A 22,650-nucleotide genomic window follows, 5' to 3' on the forward strand; every position below is an offset into this window, starting at 1 on the left:
TTTTTCAAGACAACGACCTACTCGTTCCAGCCGCGGGGCATACGATTTTCTTGTGCGGATTAATTTATCCATGACGATATTTAGCGGCAGTAAAACTCCAATACACACGCGGCGTGTTTGCACACGTTATCTTCGCTATCAACTCGTAAATGTCCACTAGTCGTACGAGAGCAACGTAAAATCGACAAATAAACTCGCGTTGCTGGTCAAATTATGGTTATCCGGTTCGAAGGACCAGCTTTTTGGAGGAACAAACGACCAAATTTACCGACCACGTTGAAACCGCGTGGATACAATTGTACAGACCGAAGAGCTCAAGAAAAGAACGTGCTGTCTCGCAGGTAGAATTCAATAGACTGCTTTTATTATAAGTTCATGAGTACAATGATATGATCGGTTTGATTGGTTTGAATGTGTGTGTCAGGCGAAGCATCGTATTCACAGGTGACGTGAGTTTAGATGCTAGGTAGTAGCGAGGGTTGTTCATCGATTACGTTCGAACAGGTGCCATGTATCTACTAAAATGAATCCAGCTGATTTAGTGTCAAGAGGTGTCTTTCCGAATGAGCTGATGAATTGTGATCTTTGGTGGACCGGACCCGCTTATCTACACTCAAACAAGTACGAAATCAACGCTGATGTTGTGGATCCGAACGAGTCCGACGAATGTGTTCCGGAACAAGTGATGTCTGTTACTGTTCTGGGAAACAGTGTCTACGATACTGTCATTGCCGTTACCTAACACTATTCTGGAAGAATTGAGGGATGAAGTCAAAGCAATATCGACTTCAATCTCCAGTATCGGAACCAAAGACCAAAATACCAAACCTAAGTCTCTAGCTGAAGAGCTCAAAGAGAAGGAAATTCAAACATGCGACAGTGGCTGGCGCTTCATTGGAAGTAAAAAAATCTGGAAACGAGACTGGAGTGAGTATGACAAGAAACAGCGTACTCGACGACTGCAAGAAAAACAAGCAGAAAAAGCAAACATCAGACGAAAACATCGGAAGCGGAAACAACAAAATAATACAAATTACAGTATAGGCAGTAAAAACAACAACTACTCCAACAACAGCAAACACGACAACAACAACAACAACAACAACAGCAGCAACAACAACAACAACAACGACAATAATGTGCACTACAACAGCAACTTGAACACTAATAGTAACAATACCTGCCACAACAATAACAATAATATGTCATTACAATATACCTTACCCTTGGACAAGGACTTACTAGCAGCTGCACGGGTTCAATTCTCCGGGCATCCAGGTGCAGATATTGCCTCAAAATTCATAAATTTTCAAAAAGGTGAAACCATCAACCCTTGCAAAGGAACAAGAAGTATTCAAAACAACACTACTCCGGTCTTAGGAAGTAATGACAACGAAGCTGCACCATCCACTAACTATGTGAACACATCTTCAATATCACAGAACATAAATACATCTACAGTATCACAGGACATGAGTACAGACAGCCAATTCGAAATTGATCCAATGCGTCCTCCAATTGTACGTCTTACTTCACAATCTGCAAATGGCGACGAACGCTTCTTGAAAGCAAGACTTCGTGACCCGAAAATAATGCACGTCGTCCGTCTGTATTTGTCATACATGAAAAATCAACAATTAGCATCAGAAGGCCTTCCAACAACACCTGACCACCTTCTACGAATCTTCATCGAAGTGCATCAGGAATATGGAATGAAACCTAAGGAAGCGCAGGCCGACCTGGACTCTTATGGGAAATTTTTGACAAGTGAACACATCCGCCGACTCCAACTAATCCGGGAAGCCGAACATAATTTTACAAGGCCGAATTTTCGGAAATAACGACGCCCTCTGACGAAGGAATAGAAACAGGAATTAGTAATGTAAGTATTTCAGAATTCTCAAAAACTTCTTCGCTTCATAGACAAAATGTGACTGAAATTTTGGTCTATTGCCAAAATTTCAACCGCATGAAAAGCCCGGCCAAAATGAAAGAAATTCATCAAAATTTAATTACCTCCTCTTTCGACGTAATCCTTGGAACTGAAAGCAGCTGGGATGAAAGTGTTAGAAGCGAAGAAGTATTTGGAAATAATTTTAACGTATTCCGGCACGACCGAAATTTATCTCTCTGTCAGAAAAAATCTGGAGGTGGAGTCCTCATAGCCATAAACTCTTGCTTTACTTCTGAAGAAATTATTACTCCTAAATATAAAGAATTTGAGCATGTATGGGCCAAAGTCTCAATATTGGGAGAAGAACATATTTACTGCTCTGTCTACTTCCCACCCGAAAATGCGAACAAATTCTCTTTTGAATTATTCTTTCAATCTTTAGACACAATTATTTCGAATATGGAACCCGAAGTAAAGCTACATATTTTTGGCGACTTCAATCAACGTAATGCGGACTTCATTTCTGACATTGAAAATGAATCAATCTTACTCCCAGTCGTTGGAGAAAACGAAACATTGCACTACTTTTTCGACAAAATTTCTAATTTTGGCCTACATCAAGTAAACTACGTAAAAAATCAACAAAATGCATATTTAGACCTTCTTTTCACAAATTGCACAGAAGACTTTTGTGTGAACGCATCAAACCTGCCATTATGGAAAAATGAAGCATTTCACACCGCAATTGAATATTCATTATTTACACACAATGCATCCCTTCCCTACGACTTGGAATATGAGGAAGTGCCGGAATACAATAAAATTGACTTTGAAGAAGTCAAGTGTAGACTAAGTATAATAAATTGGCGGAACATACTGAGTACAGAAGGAAATGTCGACGTCGAAGTAAACAAATTCTATCACATTATAAACAAAATATTAGCCGAAACTTTGCCTATGAAAAGAAGAAGAAAAAAATCATAACAGCAAATTACCTGTATGGTTCAATTCACAACTAAAACATTTGAAAAATAGGAAACAAAAAGCACACAAAACTTACAAACAAGAAAAAAGTGACGCTCATCTTCAAAATTACATAAATCTATGCAATCAACTCAAAATAGCCATTAACACAGCACACGAAGAATACAACCGCAAAATTGAAAACGAAATAAAAACTTGCCCTAAGAACTTTTTTAACTACACAAAAACCAAACTAAAAAGCAACAATTTTCGATCTCAAATGCACCTCGACGAACATGTAGGGAAAAATAGTACAGAAATCTGCAATCAATTTGCAAATTTTTTTCAAGAAGTATATACATCTTATTCAGAAACTGACCGTGATCGTGAATACTTCTCTTTCATACCTGCATTTTCTAGCTCCATCTCTGTAAACTATCTATCAGAACATGACATTTCGACAGCATTGAAAAACTTGGACGCCTCAAAAGGGCCTGCACCTGACAGTATACCACCAATATTTTTAAAAAATCTTGCCGAAAAACTTACACTACCACTACAACTACTTTTTAAATTATCACTTAATAAATGTACTTTTCCTAAAGCATGGAAATCTTCCTTTCTTGTACCAATATTTAAATCTGGTGCCAAATCTAACATTCGGAACTACCGTGGAATAGCCATTATCTCATGCATTCCAAAATTATTTGAAAAAATTGTAAACGAAAAACTTTTTCATCAACTTAAAAATGTAATAACAAACAAACAACATGGCTTTTTTAAAGGCCGCTCAACTACAACAAATCTTTTAGAATTTATGACATTCACTCTGAATGCAATGGACGCCGGCAACTACGTAGAAACTCTTTACACTGACTTTAGCAAAGCCTTCGACCGTATTGACATACCTTTACTTCTGCACAAATTACAAAAATATGGCATAAAACATACTCTTCTTGAATGGCTCAAATCATACTTAACGAATCGTGTACAAGTAGTTTGCTTCCAAAACATAAACTCTGAACCAATAAATGTAACATCTGGTGTACCTCAGGGTTCTCACCTAGGGCCTCTTCTTTTCATTTTACATATAAACGACATTTCCTTCATACTCAAAAATCTGAAAGTGCTTATATATGAAGACGATCTGAAACTCTTCATGGAAATAAAAAATATCAACGACGCTGTAATGTTCCAGAACGAAATCAATCTATTCTACATTTGGTGCTGCAAAAGTCTACTCCATCTTAATGTAAAAAAATGTAACTCAATAACTTTCAGTAGGAAAAATGAAACTATACCCACAAACATACATCTAGGAAATCAACTTGTAGAAAAATCTAAAATTGTATGAGATTTAGGCGTAATCTTAGACTCCAAGCTCACTTTTGTGGAACACTACAATACCATAATCAATAAAGCAAATAGCATGCTGGGCTTTATTAAACGCTTCAGTCATAACTTTCAGGACCCATACACAATAAAATTATTATACACTACATATGTCAGACCTATTTTGGAATATTGCAGCCTAGTATGGAATCCATACAATATTATTCACGAAGAACGCATCGAATCTATTCAAAAACAATTTCTTTTATATGCACTTCGTAAATTAAATTGGACAGCATTTCCTCTACCATCATATGAAGCACGCTGCATGCTCATCAATATTCAATCACTTAAAGAACGCCGCGACCTTGCAATGCTGTATTTTATCAGCGACATTATTTCTCAACGCATTCAATCAGCTCCATTATTATCGCAATTAAATTTTTATACACCTAGCCGTCAACTACGTTCCAGGAAATTATTTTTAGAAAAACAAGCTAGAACAAATTATGCAAAATACAGTCCAGTCAATCGAATAATGCGCCATTACAATCAATACTGCGAACATCTTGACCTTACTATGTCAAAAAATCAAATCAAATCTCAGCTTTGTCGTAGAAATAATGCGTAGTATGTAAGTGAACATTGTAAACAATTTATATGTAGTCTACATTTGCTTGACGAAATAAATAAATAAGTAGCTTTCGAAAGCTGCAGCGTATTTTTGGTTACATAATTAGATTCCTGTACAATTGCCGAGCCCGGCAACGCAATCAATCGGATGGCTGACCAGCGTCGAACATCGCGACGCCTTGTATGCCATGGTTTATGTTGTGCAGTGGCATGAATTCTACGAAGATATTAGTCGTTTACAAAAACAGCAACCTGTGAGGAAGTTGCTAAGAAATTTGAATCCAATTTATGATGATGACGAAAGACTTCTGAGAGTTGGTGGTCGAATCAAACATTCGAACTTACCAAAGGATCAGAAACATCCGATGATACTGCCAGCAAACCACCATTTCACGAATATCCTTGTTGAAACATTACACCGAGAGCATCTACATGTAGGTTTGGACGGACTCTTAGCGGTGGTGAAGCAGCGATTTTGGCCAATCCACGCCAAGAGGACGATTCATCGTGTACTCAGGAAGTGCATTACTTGTTTTCGAGCAAGACCTAGAGATGTAGTACAGTATATGGGAGACCTACCAAGTTTTCGCGTGACCGCAGCAGAACCTTTCGCGAGAACGGGCGTTGATTACGCAGGGCCGTTCCTCTTGAAGGTTGGACGTTCTAGAACGAAACTGAAATCCTATGTCAGTCTGTTTGTGTGTATGGTTACGAAGGCCGTGCATCTGGAATTGGTGACCTCACTCAGTGCAGATGGCTTTCTTGCGGCTCTTCATCGATTTGCAGGGCGACGTGGAAATCCGTCAGAGATTTTTTCGGATAACGGTACCAATTTCCGTGGAGCCAATCGACAATTAACAGAACTAGCAGAGCTTTTGAAATCTCAAGTCCTTGAACAGCGTGTCGGTGAGTTTTGCCAACCACGAGGAATCTCTTGGAAATTTAACCCTCCAAGGGCCCCTCATCAAGGGGGTTTATGGGAGGCAAACGTGAAGTGTATGAAAACTCATCTGTACAAGGTACTGAACGAAAGCTATCTAAGTTATGAGGAAATGAATACGTTGTTAATACAAGTGGAGGCCGTATTGAACTCAAGGCCGCTTGTTCAATTAACCGATGATCCTGTAGATTATGAGACCTTAAGTCCAGGTCATTTTCTTATTGGGCGCGAACTAACTGCCGTAGCAGAACCGATCTACGAAGATTTGAGGGAATCGAGCCTCTCACGGTACCAACTGGTGCAAAAGCGGAAGCAATGTTTCTGGCGCAGATGGTCAAATGAATATTTGACTAGCCTTCAAAGGCGAAGCAAGTGGTACAAGAATCCTACACTGCTGCGAAAGGGATTGTTAGTCATCTTGAAGGAAGATAACATGCCTTCTCAAACATGGCGAATGGGACGGATCGTTGAAAATTTTCCTGGTAAGGACGGCATTACGAGAGTAGTTGAAGTGCGCACGAGAAATGGGATTTAGCGTAGGCCAACTACGCAGATAGCAGTACTTCCAGTTAACGATGAATTACAGAATGTGAAGGATGAGCAGAGTTGAGGCGTTTCTCTTTAGTCTACCCCACCGCCGGGGAGTATGTTACGTGCAAATGTAAAATGCGTTTTAAATCAGTGCAAGTAAGCTCTCCCTTTTTTTGATACCATTTGTTAGAGTGTAAAGAATGTTGCACTCAGTAAATGCAAGTAAACAAAACTCTTTTAAACAAAATACAGTCCACTTGTGCTAATTTCACAACTATCCGAAGGACAGAATGTATATCCTGAATTCGGGAAACACATGCTGGAACTAAGTTAGGTAAAAAAGTAATCAACAGTTGTAGACATCGGATAAATTCCGCAAATCGGATCGCAAAATATTCCTAAAGGATTATGCGATTTTTTTCCCTACTGACTATGTAAATCCACAAAAAAAACTACTATAACATTGTTCGTAGTATACTTTTTTACTCCCATTCATTCCGTATTATTTAATTGTATGGTATTGTTCTTCAGTAACCACTCGCTTTTTTAGAGTGGATTATTTTGAGCTTAGAGTTTAGGTTAGAATGAGTAGAAGATGGAGATTGTGATATCTAGTATGTACGAGTGAATCGAAGCCCAATTACTTTTTGGTATTTTATTTTACTTTACTAATAGCACAGGAGCATCCCATATTACAGCAGTTTGTTTCTGTTTATGTTGTTGTAATTCATTATACCGTAAATTGTTACCGTTAGAAAAAAAAAAAGAAACAGAATCTCATTTTCTGAATGCGGTTATTTTTTCATTTTCTTCTTTTCTTTTCTGCATTTGTCCGATTCCGATTTTCAAATCCAGATCCGACGATCTGATGCGGGTGTTTTATTTTATTTTTTTCTATTCTCACCATTAACAATAAGCCCTTAAGTACATACAAAAACAGAAATTATTCGTTGCGAATAATTCGACTGGTTTCCAAAGCCTGTTTCTTTTTTTCTAGCCCCGTTTTTTTCTTCTTCTTCTTCTCCGTTGCCGTCGTTTATTAGCTGTTTTGATAATTTCACTTACGCTTAGTTATTTATAATAGATACAATGTGTATAGTTTTTTCCTTTGATAAATAGCGATTGTTTATTCTGTAATTCGGTTTATTTAGTATTTCAAAAAAATACATTTACGGATAAATAAATAAGTCACGTTCCGTTTGCCTTTCGTCTATTTGGATTCACATATAAATGCGGTAGAGAAATTCAAAAATAAGGTGAAACTTGCGTTTTGTGCTTCTGTGTTGACGCGAATGGATACTTTCTGCTTGACATTATTTTTGTACACGAAGTAAAATCTAAAAAAAAAATAAGTTTAAAATCCAACTACCTAACAGTACAGGGTGGCGAAAAACAAATAAGTTTGAATAAAGTTACGTGTAAAAATAAGTTTACTTCCCGAGGTGAGTTTATGCGCCTAACAATCACTATCACTGGTTTGTTGTCTAATACTCGATCATAAACATTATGTGGATGTTAATCTGGAAGAAATCAACCCGGAAAAAATACTAGGTACTTTTTCGTCCGTGTATGTGTGTGTATGCGTTCAGTAATCTGTGCTTACAACTTACGTGTCTAATTCACCTTTTTTTTTGTTTTGTTTAATTACTTGTTTTCAAAAACCACGAAACTATGATTATATTCACATTTCTACGCTGATTTAAATATGTTTATCATTCAGTAATACGACTTTTATCAACTACTTATTACAGTACGGTCTCGTTCGAAGGATTATTTTGCTGTTAACGGAAAAAAGTCTGACTTTTACAAATAAGTTAATGAAAAATATGGCTTAATAAAAATGTTTGAACCATCCACGGTTTTTTATTTTATTTTATCAATTTTTTTTACAAATATCTGTGTCTCAGGGATCCGATCTGATCCTGAGACAGTGTAAGGAGACCAAAGTGTGTCTGGGTGTGTGTGAGTGTTTTTGTTTTGGTTAAATAAATATTTGTGCTAAGTTACAGTTTCACCTAAAATACTTTTTTAATGGGTTTGTGGATTTTTTGTTTTTGCCATCATTATGCAGCTGCTTTACACTTTAACTACTTAACATCGAGCGACCACAAATAAATTACATTACGCGTTGATCCGCCATTTGCCAGTGCCGGAGTCATTATTTTCAAAATATTTCTTTCGGTTTATGCGTGCCTGTTTTTCTCAGTGTGTGTGTGTGGGAATTTGTTTGAGATCTGTTTTCAATGGACATTTCCGTTGACTGATTTTGATTCTCTCATTTTATTGATTATTTTTTCCTCTCTTTTGCAGCTTATGGTTTGTTTATTCATTCGTGATTTGTTTTTTTTATAATCATTATGTTTGATTAGCAATAAATACAGTTTGTCTATCATTAAAATCTTAGTATCAGTTCATTTTTTTCGCTTTCGTAACATGGGCTCGTATAATCCGTCTGCTTCTTTGATCAAAGAGTAAAAATCCAAGCTATTTGTGTTTGTGTGTGTGACTGTGTGTTTGTAAAATAGTAAGGGCAAAGTCATGCGGAAATGATTTGCTGCACGTGATCCAATTTGTTCGGTGTATCATTTTCTCGATCTCTTTCTTTCTTTCTCTCTCTCTCTCTGTTCATTTTTCATTTTTCTCGGTGTGATATAAAATCGCTCGGACGTTGCTTTGCCCTTAGTATAATTGCACATTCGATTAACCAGTCCAGTACTACCGAATGACTGAGAGTTGGTAGGTGGCAGCAGCAACAGCAGCAGTAGCAGTAGCAATAGTAGTAGCACTAGTAGGACTGGAAATTGCAGCAAGTGCCAGCCCACGACCAGCACCAGAAGGAGAGGGAAAAGTAGAACAAAAGCTACTGCTGTCGAGAGCGATGAAAAGATTAACCCTAATTGCTGGAACTAAGTGGCACTGGTGTACAGTACGGAGTTTTTGTAGTAATTGGACCGATCCTGGAGAGGCCCTTTGACTTCGCCTTCGGCAGCCTGTTGTCGCACTTTGCGCTCGAGTTCCAGCTCTTGAGCCAAGGATTCTAGAAAACGGGGATAAAAAATGGAAAACAAAATATTAAAACAACACACATTAAGTCGGACTCTCGAAGGAGTCAGCACTTCAAACGAAAGGTAAAAAGGATTCCTTCAAAACTTTTCCACTTATCCTGCCCGAGGACATCCGTTATTTTATTTTTTTTTCGGTCCAACCGCGAATGTGAGTGGCACCTGGCATTCGGTGGAATGAAGAAAAAATCAGCTTCTGGCAGTTATAAAAATCAAATTTTCTCCTACAACAGAAAACATCGTTCTCAGGGCGGTAATCTTATTTAAATATTCATTTTTTTTATTCGGGATGGCAATTGCGCTTTTCATTTTTGATAACACCAGGAAAGGACAGCACGAAAAATGGCAGTAAAACGCTGAGGGAATTCCAGGCCAAGTAAAACAACAAACGATTATATCTTGCAAGTAATTTCAACGGTGCGCGAGTACAGCCGGGAGATACCGGAGAATTTAAGACGGATTGAATTGGATTTGTGACGAGAAACGTTCCTCCACCTTCAGTCCCACAAAGGCGTTCAGTCGTTTAAATGTGATTCGCTCGGTGAAGGGAGGGAAACGTTTGAGGAAAACGAACGCCTTTCTAAGGGTTGATTTTGAGTAGATTATTCGGAATTTAGTTCCACCTTATCACCACTCAATGTTTCTGAATTTGATTGATGTTTGTCATGACTTGACACTTGGCGAAATATCATTGAAAGGATCGCAGTAGGCGAGTGCATCGAATGCAAACAATTGCAAAATGCTCCCGTCAAAGTTTTTCGCGAGTTCTCTTTGCTTTGCTTTGTTTTTATGGACATTTTCTGAAATGAATACAAATTTTGGTAAGTTTACGTTGAAATTCCACATTTGATGATTGGAAAATTTCATAACACGGATACGTGTGTTGTTTTGTTGTGCCATGTTCGAAAAGAAATCACCGAGCCCTGTGAAATATTCAGTCAAATTCCACGGGGAGAATGTTTTTCGTAGAACAAGTAGGGTAACGGCTTCAGTAGTCAACTCCGCTCCAGTAGTCATCTTATTTATGTACTAAAACCATTAGTTAGAGTCAGGCCCGTACCCAGCACTTCGTTCCGGGAGGGGCCCACAGAGAAGAAATAACGCAATTAACAGATGATTCTTTATGTATCTAGTTCTAGGTGTGCTTTAAGTTTCTTTTATTTTATTTTTTGTCGTGAATACGACTTACTTTAGTATGGGGCGCCTTTTCAAAATTAATCATCTGTGAGCGTGATAAGTTTTTGTACGTGAGTATTTCCTGTTGTATCTAACATATCAACATAATTTTTGCTACATTTCATCGGAAATATGATCATCAATTTATGATAACATTTTCAAAGAAGATTGCTTGCTGGTCGTCTGCATTGGAGCAAAATACAACGAAAAGTAGATAACGATGGGAACTAAAACCAGCCCTTTTAATGGCTCCAAATGTTTTCTAATCGGAGATAATAATCATCAATTTTGTAATTTGATTATCATTGTGTACTACTTCGCGTTCGAAAAGAATCGTATCATATATAATTCCACAATATAACTTTTTTGAACGCCGGAAATGATTCCCGTACAGCATTTTGATAGTTTCTTCCTCAAAAAATAGGCACAAACGAAATGAAATAATCGACATCCAAATTCTATACCAACCGTTGGGACCGCCCATTTGTGAAAAAGCTACAAACGAAGTCACGTGAAAAGAAAGCTTTTAATCAAAATTGGTTCAGTATGGAATCAATCGTCACTGTGAACAATTTTGCTGTGGGACGTTCGCAGAGCCAGTTCTGCTTCAAAGAAGTATGATGGTCCCATCCTGCTGCTGGTCGTGAGAAAGCATCGAAAGCTTTTCAAATCATGAAATGTCATGAAAATTTATGTTCTCGGCAATCATAAAAAAGCTCAGAACAATGGAAAGTGAAATAAACCATTATTTGCGTTTGTGCGAGATAGAAATTCATTTATTAGGGAAACTTGAACATCCCCAATACGATCAATCATTGCGACGTTCTGCAATTAATTGTTACTGTTAAAACCCAAACTCCAGATCAACGTTCATCTAAGCAATCCATTTGCCACGCCACAGTAAATATAGCATGAGTAAGATATTCCTTTCCGAAAATACGTAATAATTTACGAAGTTTTTCGAAACCCTCTGAATCTTCGCTGAATTTTCTTTGAATCTTCTTTGAACTTTCTTTGAATCTTCTTTGAATCTTCTTTGAATCTTCTTTGAATCTTCTTTGAATCTTCTTTGAATCTTCTTTGAATCTTCTTTGAATCTTCTTTGAATCTTCTTTGATCACAGATGATCAATTTTGAAAAGGCGTCCCATAGTAAAGAAAGTCGTATTCACGACAAAAAAAAATCCTGAATCAAGATCTAAAATTTTAAAAATTATATTTAAACAAAACTCAGTTCTAGAAATTTCAAGATTTCGATAAAATTATTCCCGTCTCTGCAGATTTCATTACATTGTATCTTTTCGCAGATTTCATTACATTGTGTTCCCATTTCATTTTTCCAATCTGTTATCCTTGTTAGATACTGATCAAATTTAAAACTAGCTCCGAATGACCAGTCGGTTAAAAGGTTCATGCCAGGTTGGATGCCAGAAACAATTATGCCCTACCTTGAAAAATATTACGGTTACATTTGGGGTTCGTTTTGTATCTTTTCCATTGAAACTTGCACCAATTTTGACGTACGAAAAAAAAAACGTGAATAAACCCGCTAAATGGCTCCACCTCGTGCCGTTGCGTGAAATTGAATCGACTTTGTTCGTACTTGCCGCGTTTATGATGTCTCACTTGGCACATCGAAACCCTCGGTCCAGCCTGGGATCTGCGTCGTAAAATCATCCCCTAGCAGGCATCGCTTTTTTTCCCGATATAATACAGCAAACATTTTTAGCATACCTTTCTCCGCCTCCCGATCATCGAAGCAACCCGCGCAAGAAACGGCAGTCAGTCGGTAAAGCAAAAAAAAAAGCGAAAAACGCTACTCTTCATAATACATCTCTGTTTGCTTTGTTGGCTCTGAATGTCTTGCACCGCGCAAAACGAAAAAAGTGCCTGCGGCGATCAGACACACGGCCGCGTCATGTTGAGCCAACCGCATGTGATTTTCGGCTTTCTTAAGATGGATTTTCACCGGCGGAAAAGAAAAATCTAGCGCGACCGCACTTGGAAATGTATCCACTTGTATGTACTTACTACTGCTTTGAGCACAGACACACACACACGTCAAACGGCTTTTCACTCTCTTTAACCGTTCCGACTGGGCGAGTTTTCGTTACTCCCCGTGGGAGAAGTAGAAGAAGAAGAAGAAGGAACTGGAGCAGGAGGAACACGGAAAATTTACCCGCCAAAAGGGACGAATACGGAGGAACAAATCTGCCACCACCACTCATTGCAATAATAATAATAACAACAACAACTGAAAGGACAGCCAACAACAGCAGCAGCAGTCACATGATGATGAAAAGAAAAGCATTCTCAGCTTCATAATAATAGAAAGAAAAAAAAAGTAGAGGGCACAAAATGAATAAATTGGATTATGTTTATGAAAAAACATTTAATACAAATATAGGAACAAGCCGAATAAAACGCTCTTGCATGTCTGTTTCCCCGGTACTCGAAACTTCAACTGGCAAACGGTGAGGGGAGAATGGGGACTGCTACGCGATAAGAAAAGTGGCATCGTTTTACATTTTTTTTTCCACGGGGCACAAAACGAGAAAGAAATTTCGCTTTCTTCACTTTTAATATATATTCAAATTTGTACTGAAAGTGCTCATTTGTATCGACATTGCAAAGGCAAATGTAGCGAAAAGTCCCAGTAGAAGGCCGTTGTTCTTCGCCGCTTCACCGGGTTCGGGGTAGAAAATTACCCAAACGAAAAGAAAGAGACAGAAAACAGAGAACGAGAGACAGATGTGCAGAGCAAACTGGAAAAGCGGAAATAAAATGGATTGATGTAAAATTGCAAAATGATTATGAAAATGGATCTAACTTCGTTACGTTACGATTGACATCATTATTGTCATCATTTGTTTTATTCCACTGCCGTTTACTTCCTGGCCTGCTTGGATTAGAGGGTGGTGGAAAAGTCTCTTGTTGCTGCTCCACTTACCAAACCAGCCTACTATACTAGACTCGAAGGAAGTGACGACAAATAATTTTGCGTGAAGGGTGCATGTTTATATGAAGAAAAAACAGTAAGTAAGAAGGAAAGAAAGAGCATCACTGATATTGAGTGCAAAGCCAGAAAATAATAGCAAGCTTCAGCGGTTTTCAATAGCGCTGATAACGCGATTTGCGATGAAAAGTTTTCCGTTGCATGCGGCGACATTTGCATATCGCCGTACCCCGGCCAAGTGGTTACTGGTGGGGAACTGAAATTGGGTCGTCACAGTTGCGTTCAATTGTGACATTCTGAAGTAACTAGAAATGTCTTTTTGATATCGATGAAATTGAAGGGAGAAAGCCGAGCCAAGCGTCGACCGGAACTAATAAAATTATGGAGAAATTATGCCTCATGGTAAAACGAGGCGGCATTCAGCGGATGACTGCGTTTTATTTGCGATTTACGGCGTGCACAAACGGCGCATTGCTTGTTTTCGAACCGATTTTTAACAGATGTGTTTTAAACCAACAAATAACACTAACTGTATTGAGTTTAAATCGTTTGAAGGGAGCTCCTTTTTCAACTTAATTCGCTTAATAGCACTTACCGGAATAATTCTGCCAGAACGCTCCAGTGGCCATGATGTCCAGCCCCGGATAGTTCCAAGTTTTCCCTTCCGGAATGTGGGGCTGTGGAGGAGAAATCCCCTGGCTGGCCCCTCTCGAAATGATTGGACTGCCCTCCTTGGAGAATCGCTCGACCGAGGATCCTCTTTCTCGATCGCGATCCCGTTCGTGTTCCCGACTTCGTTCCCGGTCCGAGTCTCGATCCCGCATCCGATCCGAGTCACCGAGTCGTTCCCGTTCGTCGCGAACCTTGTCCCGGTGCTTTTCCCGGTCGCGTTCCGCCTCACGTTCTTTCTCACGTTCCCGTTCCGCTTCCCGTTCACGTTCACGTTCCTTTTCCCGCTGTTGGTCGTTGTTGATGTTTTCTATCGAAGAAGGAGGACCGAATCGGTCAGAAAGTCACGTAACGGGGCTTAGCAAAGACGCCTTACCTGCGATAATCCTCAACGCTTCCGCGGGTGCTCCCGAAGCCTTGATAATCTCTTCCAGCTGAGTGCGACGCTTCCGTTCGGTATCTAATCGTTCCTTCAACTGCACCCGCAATCGACGCTCTTTTTTGAATCGTTTCTGGTAAAGTCCTGCGAAACGAGAATTTTGATTGTAGATTACTGCTTTCAGCATTCAACTTAATCAAGTTCCAAAGAAATGAACTTCCTCAGAATTGGAAGGAACGGTAATGTGATTTATGATGCTAAATGGTTGACGAATTTCATCAATCATTCGAGAATTGCTTTCCCTATCCCGGTATTAACCGCGCAGTCAAACCGAAATTCCCAGTCAAAGCAAAAGCGAAATAAACTCCGGTTCATTTCTGATGCTTTCTTCGAGGTATAATTTGCTAATCCAATTTAAAATATATTTATTTATGCACTCGGCCCTCGGATGGGACCGATTTCCTCGGAGAAAGAGATCGAAAACGGAAACTAATAATAATGATGAAACTTACCTCGGAGTCGCTTTTCATCGGCCAACTGGCGTTCCAGGGAATCTTTGACTTCGCGTTCTCGGATAACGTCCATCTTTAGCTCGGCTATACGATTGGAATGAAATAAAACGAAAAGAAGACAGGACAAAAAAGGCGAGATTTTATTAAAATTAATTACAATTGGAGGCACCGTTTCGGAACGATTCGATGAGTGATTGGTAGTTCGATGTAATGAGAATTGTCCCGTGGTTTGAAGGTGCAGCTCAGTAGGCTATGCGTTCTTCCCTTGGCTATGCAGTCACAGTGGCAACGCGTTTGTTGATTGAGCTTTTCGATGTCAGCTTTTTTTCGGAAAAAAGAATTCCACATTGTTTTATAATTCATGTTTGTATTTCTTTTCTTTGTAACGATTTGCTGTGCGAAAAACAGGGTCCATAGGTCTCGTGTCACTTTGGATTAAATTTCAAGGGCGTAGAAATATGTATGCAAGACATCAACTTCATTTTTGCGTACAAGATTTTATTAACCTACTAGCTGAATGACCTAGCGTTGCTCGGAAATGTTTCGGGAAGAAAAGGCCGAACAAAATTCCCGAAGTTGTCCTACTTAGTGTAATACTCTGAGCAGTTTTATGTTGCTATTCAATCAATTTTACCTTACACTTCCCATGTTTGGGGCACTTGCTGCACTCCCTCTCCCTTAAAATAACCTTTTAATCTACATTCACATAAATGTAGTATCTGTATTTGTCAAGATGCATCGTTTATCGTAGAAAAAATTTTATATAAACTCCGCTTTAATTAGTGAACTTACTACAGCTCTCCTCCATGATAACCCTTATGACCACATCTTAGTAGTGTACGAAGTATCTGTGCTCTTCAAAAAGGATCGATTAATTCATTAAAATTAACAATAGCAGTACTATCTAGCACAATCTTGACATTCTTGCCCCTCTCTTATTTTATAAAAAAATCAAGATGAAAATTGATTTTCAAGATCCCCTTCTCCTAGTTTGAATCCGCCCCCGTATCTTGTTTAACGACGAATAAGAAAAGGTGTGGTAAGTTTGAGTTGTTTTGGAGTTACGTTCGATTATATTAACAATTTGAAATTTGCTCCTCCCTTGGATGAGACCCTTACTTTATCCACCCGCTCCCACTTTCTTCTTAAAAATGCTCTTAGGATAATCTGAAGCGCAAATAAGCAAATAATATCTGTGCTCAGCAAGAAGTATCGTTTTATGGAACATTCTATAAACTTCACATTAAACTTCCTTTTTTAGAGCCACTCATATATCCTTCCACTTCCCCAAAACCGATACTTCACTGGCACAGTCTCTAGGAGCGAAACCTTCCCCCGCTTTGGCTATGAGCAGCTTCCTCCAGCTAAAAGCCGACAGGTTTAGAGGTGTCGCCTCATACTATACAGACGGGTCTCGAACGGACGCTGGCACGGGGTTTGGAGTATGGGGCCCAAACACATCAATCTCTCGGAGCCTTTCCCCGAAATTTTCGGTCTTCTCGGCGGAGGCCGCAGCCATCTTTGCATGCATCGTAGCCATACCCCCGGGGTCCGAGGCTGTGATCTTCTCGGACTCCCTGGCGGTTATAACCGCTTTGAAGACTGGCACCCGTTCGTCCAGGCAATCGAAACATATTGCGGCAACAAAACCACAATATGCTGGGTTCACGGACATAGCGGGATCCCGGGAAACGAGAGAGCTGACCAACTTGCGGCCATGGGAAGGGATGCCCTCCGATATGCACCAGAGGTTCCGGCGGCAGACTTGATCACCGAGTTTTGGGGAAGACTTACCGACCACTTCATCGGAAATTGGAGATACTCGGTGGGGACCCTCCCCAAAATCAAGGGAGACCTGTCCAAATGGACGGATCGACCGGACCGGATCGAACAACGAGCGCTGTCCCGCCTACGGACAGGACACACTCGACACACGCACCCGCACTACATATCCCGATCATCCCCACCCGTCTGTCACACTTGCAACGAGAGACTCACAGTTGAGCATGTCCTAATAAATTGCCCAGAATACGACAACCTCAGAAAACAATACAACATCAACCTCTCGTTACGGGACGCCTTAGCAAACGACTCTGTCGCGGAGACCACAATGATCCTGATGTTAAAAGACGCCCGCCTACTGAAACAGATCTGAAACCTGCCTTAGATCCACTACCAATAGAACTTAATCCCAGCAGAAATCAAATGTAAATCAAACCAAACCCATCTAACCTAAACTCCCCCCTCACCAAGAAACATCGCTTCCCCAAAAGACCCATCCTTACAACCTAACTGACCGTTAAAACAGACGAACGCCTCGCCGCTCAATGTCGTTCACGAATAACATTCGCCCGAGTTCCCACACTTCGGATTCACCACCTTGGCCGCAGCATTAATAAGATCTTTTTTCTTTAGCGCACTAAAACTCACCGAAACTCCCCCTATCTACCAATAAACACCACAGCTTAAAACCCCTCCCCATCAAACCTCTGTCACACATTAATAGAATAACCACATTTTCCTTTCTCCTAGGCATCCGTGACGAACAACGCAGCACAAGGATCATCGGAACGATCATTAAACCGGTGGGACATTTGCAGAGCGACAGACACCCCCTTGTATGCTCACCACGGCCCTAGAACACTATCGACGAGAAGAAACACCACCCATCAACCAAGCAAGCGGCCATCTGCCGGGGGTTACGCCCCCGGGGATGTTTCCCGCGGCCGGAAAATGAGTCCAACCACACAGGAATACAACCGAAAACAAACAGGAATCTCGGACATCAACTAAGCTAGCAGCCATCCCCCGAGGCGGCGCCCCCAGGAATGTTCTCCACAATCCTGAACAGTCAAACCAGCACAGATCACACATTAAATTTGATTGAAGTGTTATAATTAATACATTGTAAACGAACCCCTCCCCCCTCCCCATATCCCTAACCCCTATCCCTATTTCGATACAACACCCGGTGAACGACCACGATAGGTTAAAGCCGGGTATAAATAAATGATATACAATACAAGAGCGATGAACGAACAGAGTCCAGACTAAATGATGTTGCGATTCAATGTAGATCAACTTCAACTCAACAAATTCTGCTTTAATCGTACATTAGAAAAAGTTGCACAACCATCAATATAGAAGCAGTTTGAATTTTCATTTGCTCTTCAATTTTGGACATGGAACCGAATCAAGAGATGCATCGCATCAAAATTTTGTTGGTTTTATAAAATGTGCATTTTGGCGCCGGCAGATCGTTCAACATTCTTCTGGGGATACAGAATTATATGTTTTTGTTTGTTTTGTACTGTTTTCCTCCTCTTATTATCATGTTTCTCTTATCCTTTTCTTCCCATCAAGAAAATGACGAAAAGCCATGGCAAGACACAAAATTCCGAATGTGTGGAACGTGTCATTTGAGCCATCTTGTTCTGATTCCTGATGCCGTAAACAACATCTGGGAAACCTCCCAATATGCTGGAGTTCCGTCAAATTTGGCAGTCGCCAAACGGAAATAATCCCAGGAAAGTTACCAAGTAGGCTATGGAAAACTTGATGGAAGAAATCAAACGAAAAGCCTGGCAATTTGCTTTCGCTGAAAAAAAAAGCATGAGAGGATTTTTTCTGTTCCATTCGATTCGAATTGAACTAGAAATAAAACCATATTTAATGTTCACAATAAAAAGTATCAGCAAGTACACGTTTACAAAAAATAAAACAATTACAGTGACAGAATATAAGAGTTAAAATTGCAAAAGAACTCTATCAAACTCACCTCCGTCAAGATAACGAAATTTTTACCTTCAAGTTAGATAAAGAAATTTTAAAAATCACTCAGCTCAGATGAGTCGCTGACGTGTCAATTTCCATCAGGAGAACGTTCGGCCGTAAAAAAATTATTGCGATTCGGATTGTTGCGCTAGCTTCTATTTGGATTCCTAGCCGAACAACAATTGTTGCCTTCTTGAAAAAATGTCTCTGTCAAGTACCGCAAAATAGAGGAGAATGTTGATGTCCATCAATAAACTAGTAAGCTGAAATCAAATTTGACCTCACTTAATGCAGTGTGCAGGGAAGTAGGTGTGTGATAATTTCTGAGTGTGTAGTGAATGAAGGGTAAGTGTCAATGCTTGCTTAAAATGATTCATGGTTTCAACGAGATATCTTGGATACCTATGGATGTAAAGATAAAATTTAAAGAGCATTCCGGGTGACAGTTTTACGTGGTCACGATTCGAGAACGTTTCTGGTTCGGCAAGCGATTTGCAATTGCTAATAAAACCTACAGTTTTCATTATAAATTAATCTATGAACTTGTTATCTGGCACTTAGTAAGCTTGAAATTTGAAGGCTTATCATGATAGAATACAATTGGGTAATCTGAACATGTAGCAAAAATGCCAAAAATGAGGGTAGACAAGATGATATTCAATTAAGAACCTACACTTTAACGTTAAATTTTTTTTACTCTTTCAGCACTTTCATGACCGTAGTCAGAGTGCAATGAATGCCTAGTATAAAGGCATCGATTTAAACATTCCTGGAATACAAACAGTATAAACGAGCTCATGCGTATCCGATTTCAGTTCAAGCTGTACTTAAAAATCTAAGCCAACTACAAATTTAGCATATCATCGCCATATATTTAGCCACGTGACCACGCCAGTCTCGTTGCAAAATAAAGTGTAATCACGATATGGAATTGACCAACACTAGTCGTGAGATCTACGGAGATAAACAACATTCCCTCGCCGCCCCCTCTCCTCTTTCACCACACCCCAAAAACCGCAAAACAATGTCACCAGGGCAATAAACGATCCAATTACAGATGTTGCCGACAATCAGTCAGTCAGTCAGCCCCTTTGGTGTTCATTGGTTTTTACCTGGAACCCATTTCGATTCAAGCAAACTGCAGGCGCGATCCGCTCAAGGCAAACCTCTGATCGGTTTAATAAATTGATCGATCGCGTATCGAATCATCATCAAAATTTGCTTCCCTCGTTCGAGGATCACCTAGACTGAGCAGCGGGTAGGAATCGACAATAACCACATACCGAAATCAGAGCGAAAATATAATCGAAAAATGGTAAATGATAGGTTAATCGAACTAAACATTGCTTTTATGAAATAGAAGCCCCGCTGCCAAAACATGATCATTATGCATGCCTTCTCCGTATTTGGGGTCCCCCCCTCCCTTTGGGGTCATCTAAGCATTCGCCACAAATCGATCGAAGGGCCGATGCAGTTTCCGTCCGTTGTCTGTCCGTTGGCAACATTGGGCCCGGCGCGTGAATTGAACTCGAAAGAAATGATAACCGAATAAACCGGTGCTGTCCAGGATCAATAGTAACATCAACAACCGAGAAACAACAGAAACAAGCGACGAACTCGATCAGTCAGTCAGCTAACCAGTCACTCATTCCTCACCGCAGCAGGTTCGGTTGGCTTCGGAGGAAAATGCATCCAAGAAAGCGAGAGCGAAGACGAAGTAAAAACTGCACAGAAATCGATAAAAATTATCTTTAATTATGGACCCATAAAGTGAAAACGTTTATCTACGTTTATATTAATTCATTTTTCGTTGTCTCTTTCGCGCTCGATCGAGGCAATGTTGCGATTCTGCGGTTTGATAGCGAACTAAACACTCGCAGAAAAATATGTGATGCCAACAAATCGAATGCCTTCCCGTCGCTCCCACCGTTCTCGCTGTTTTATGATCCATCCGTCTTCTTCGTCCCGTTCGTTTGACGCTCGGTGATGGATTACTGAATTCTCAATTTTCCTGCTTAGTTTTATTTTTTCTTTATTAAACACAAATGGATCATCACCCCGAAACGAAATCAGTGGTGGTGCCTCGTGGATGGCAATAAACGAGGAAACATTGAACAAAAAAAAAAATAAATATATACAAAAATATAGCCACTCAATTTAACACGCTTCGAGCAATGTTTCGGTGAAAATTTCATCCCGTGTTTAATGAACGGGCCTGGGTTCCGAGGTGGTGGGTGGGGGAAAATGATCGAAATTATTGTAGAAACTATAGATCACCAGGTCTGGAGTGGTTGGGGCTGTTTTTTGTCTTTTTTTTTTCGTTATTCATTCCTCACCGCAGTGCCGAATAATAGCTGGAGGAAAATTTTTTTTGGAATTACAATATATACAATCGATACGATATTAGAACGATGTCTGCTGTCTGGAATTTGAATCGCATCATATGTGATGTATTCCGTTTTTTTTTCTTCCCTCGACGCGTCGGTCAGTTTGCTTCGGGCTGATTAGAGAACATGATTGCTGTTGGGATCGTTCGATGATTTTCTGCCGAATTTAGGTGCAGTCGAATTACGTTCAATGTTATCGAGATCTATTGCCGATTCGATCAAATTTATTAGCTTGTGATATGAAAACATTTAATAAAAATATTTGACTGTTGATTTATTGGATTCGTCATACTGACAGTGCATAATAAATTACTATCGAAATCGAACGATGTGAAATCAGTTCTGAACAATTGTGTGATGTTAGAGGACGATACAAAAAGACATACACCCATGGTATCTATAACTGTATTTTTACGATCGGTCTAGAGATTAAGGGTCGGAAGATGAAACTATTCAAATTCGTCAAGAAGTACTTCTTTTGGCAAGCAATCTGTAGATGCGTCAAAATGAATCAGTTCACTATCCCATGAGGTATCGTAAACAAACGAATTTTTAAATATTTTGCGTCGGAGACTCATAGTGTTATATACCATTCGACTCAGTTCGACGAGATCAGAAAATGTCTCTGTGTGTGTGTGCGCACTTTTCGAAGATATTTATACGCGCTCAATTTTCTCAGAGATGACTGAACCAAGTTTAACAAACTTGAGCTCGTTTGAAAGCTACTGTCGGACCATTGATCAAGCTCAAAGATCAAACGGCTGTAACTTTTAGTTCCGGAGATATAATGGTATAATTGACGTAACCGACAAAACACGTTGTTTTTTACCGCTCTTATACATATAAGGGTGCCAATATTTTGGGATCACCTCTAATTTCGTAAAGCGCTATTGTTCAGATGTTTAAGCATCTCGAAAAAAGTCCTCATGCAAAATTTCTCCTAAATCGGACATGGGTAAGGGGTGCTGCCCAGCGGTTAAAGTTTGAAAATTTTCGATCTTGAAAAGGCACCATAGGGGGGAGTATATGAAATTTCCAAAATCGAACATTTTTATTATGCCAGAAATCTTAAAATTGCATGAAACGTCGAGATTTAGTGTTATCTAAACAAATTTTTTTTTTAAATCGACTTTCAGGGACTTAGCATGCTGGAATGCCGAGTTCTGAAATTGAATTCAGTTTCTTATTTCAGGTTCGGAAGTCAAGTTCAGAGTTCAGTTCTAGAATTAAATTCGGAACCTGAAAATGAGTTCAGTTTCAAAATTCTACAACTAAGTTCATGAACTGAATTCTTGATCTGTATTCCGAACCTGAATTTTGCAACTGAATACGAAGCCAAACCCCGGATTTGATTTTAGTGCTTTCATTCAGTACCAGCTTCTAAATGTCCCGAGTTCAGGTTTTGGTGTAGATTAATGAATGGTGGCATAAAGTGCTTAACAG

General features: G+C 39.6%; 1 protein-coding gene across 10 annotated transcripts in view; it reads right to left on the reverse strand.

Moving 5' to 3' along the window:
• Nucleotides 1–6,933: 6,933 nt before the first annotated feature.
• LOC131432119 (dachshund homolog 2) overlaps nt 6,934–22,650 on the reverse strand; it is a 130,954-nt gene continuing 115,237 nt past the window's right edge. For all 10 annotated transcript variants that reach the window (XM_058598219.1, XM_058598216.1, XM_058598214.1 and 7 more), the window contains 4 exons: nt 15,047–15,130; nt 14,532–14,678; nt 14,082–14,465; nt 6,934–9,330 (listed from right to left, as the gene is read on the reverse strand). In XM_058598219.1, coding sequence (XP_058454202.1) covers nt 9,200–9,330; nt 14,082–14,465; nt 14,532–14,678; nt 15,047–15,130 — 746 coding nt within the window. In that variant the 3' untranslated portion in view covers nt 6,934–9,199. The remainder of the gene's footprint in view (nt 9,331–14,081; nt 14,466–14,531; nt 14,679–15,046; nt 15,131–22,650) is intronic.

This window comes from Malaya genurostris, chromosome 2 (assembly GCF_030247185.1).
Source record: "Malaya genurostris strain Urasoe2022 chromosome 2, Malgen_1.1, whole genome shotgun sequence".
In the NCBI taxonomy this organism is placed as follows: Eukaryota; Metazoa; Arthropoda; class Insecta; order Diptera; family Culicidae; genus Malaya; species Malaya genurostris.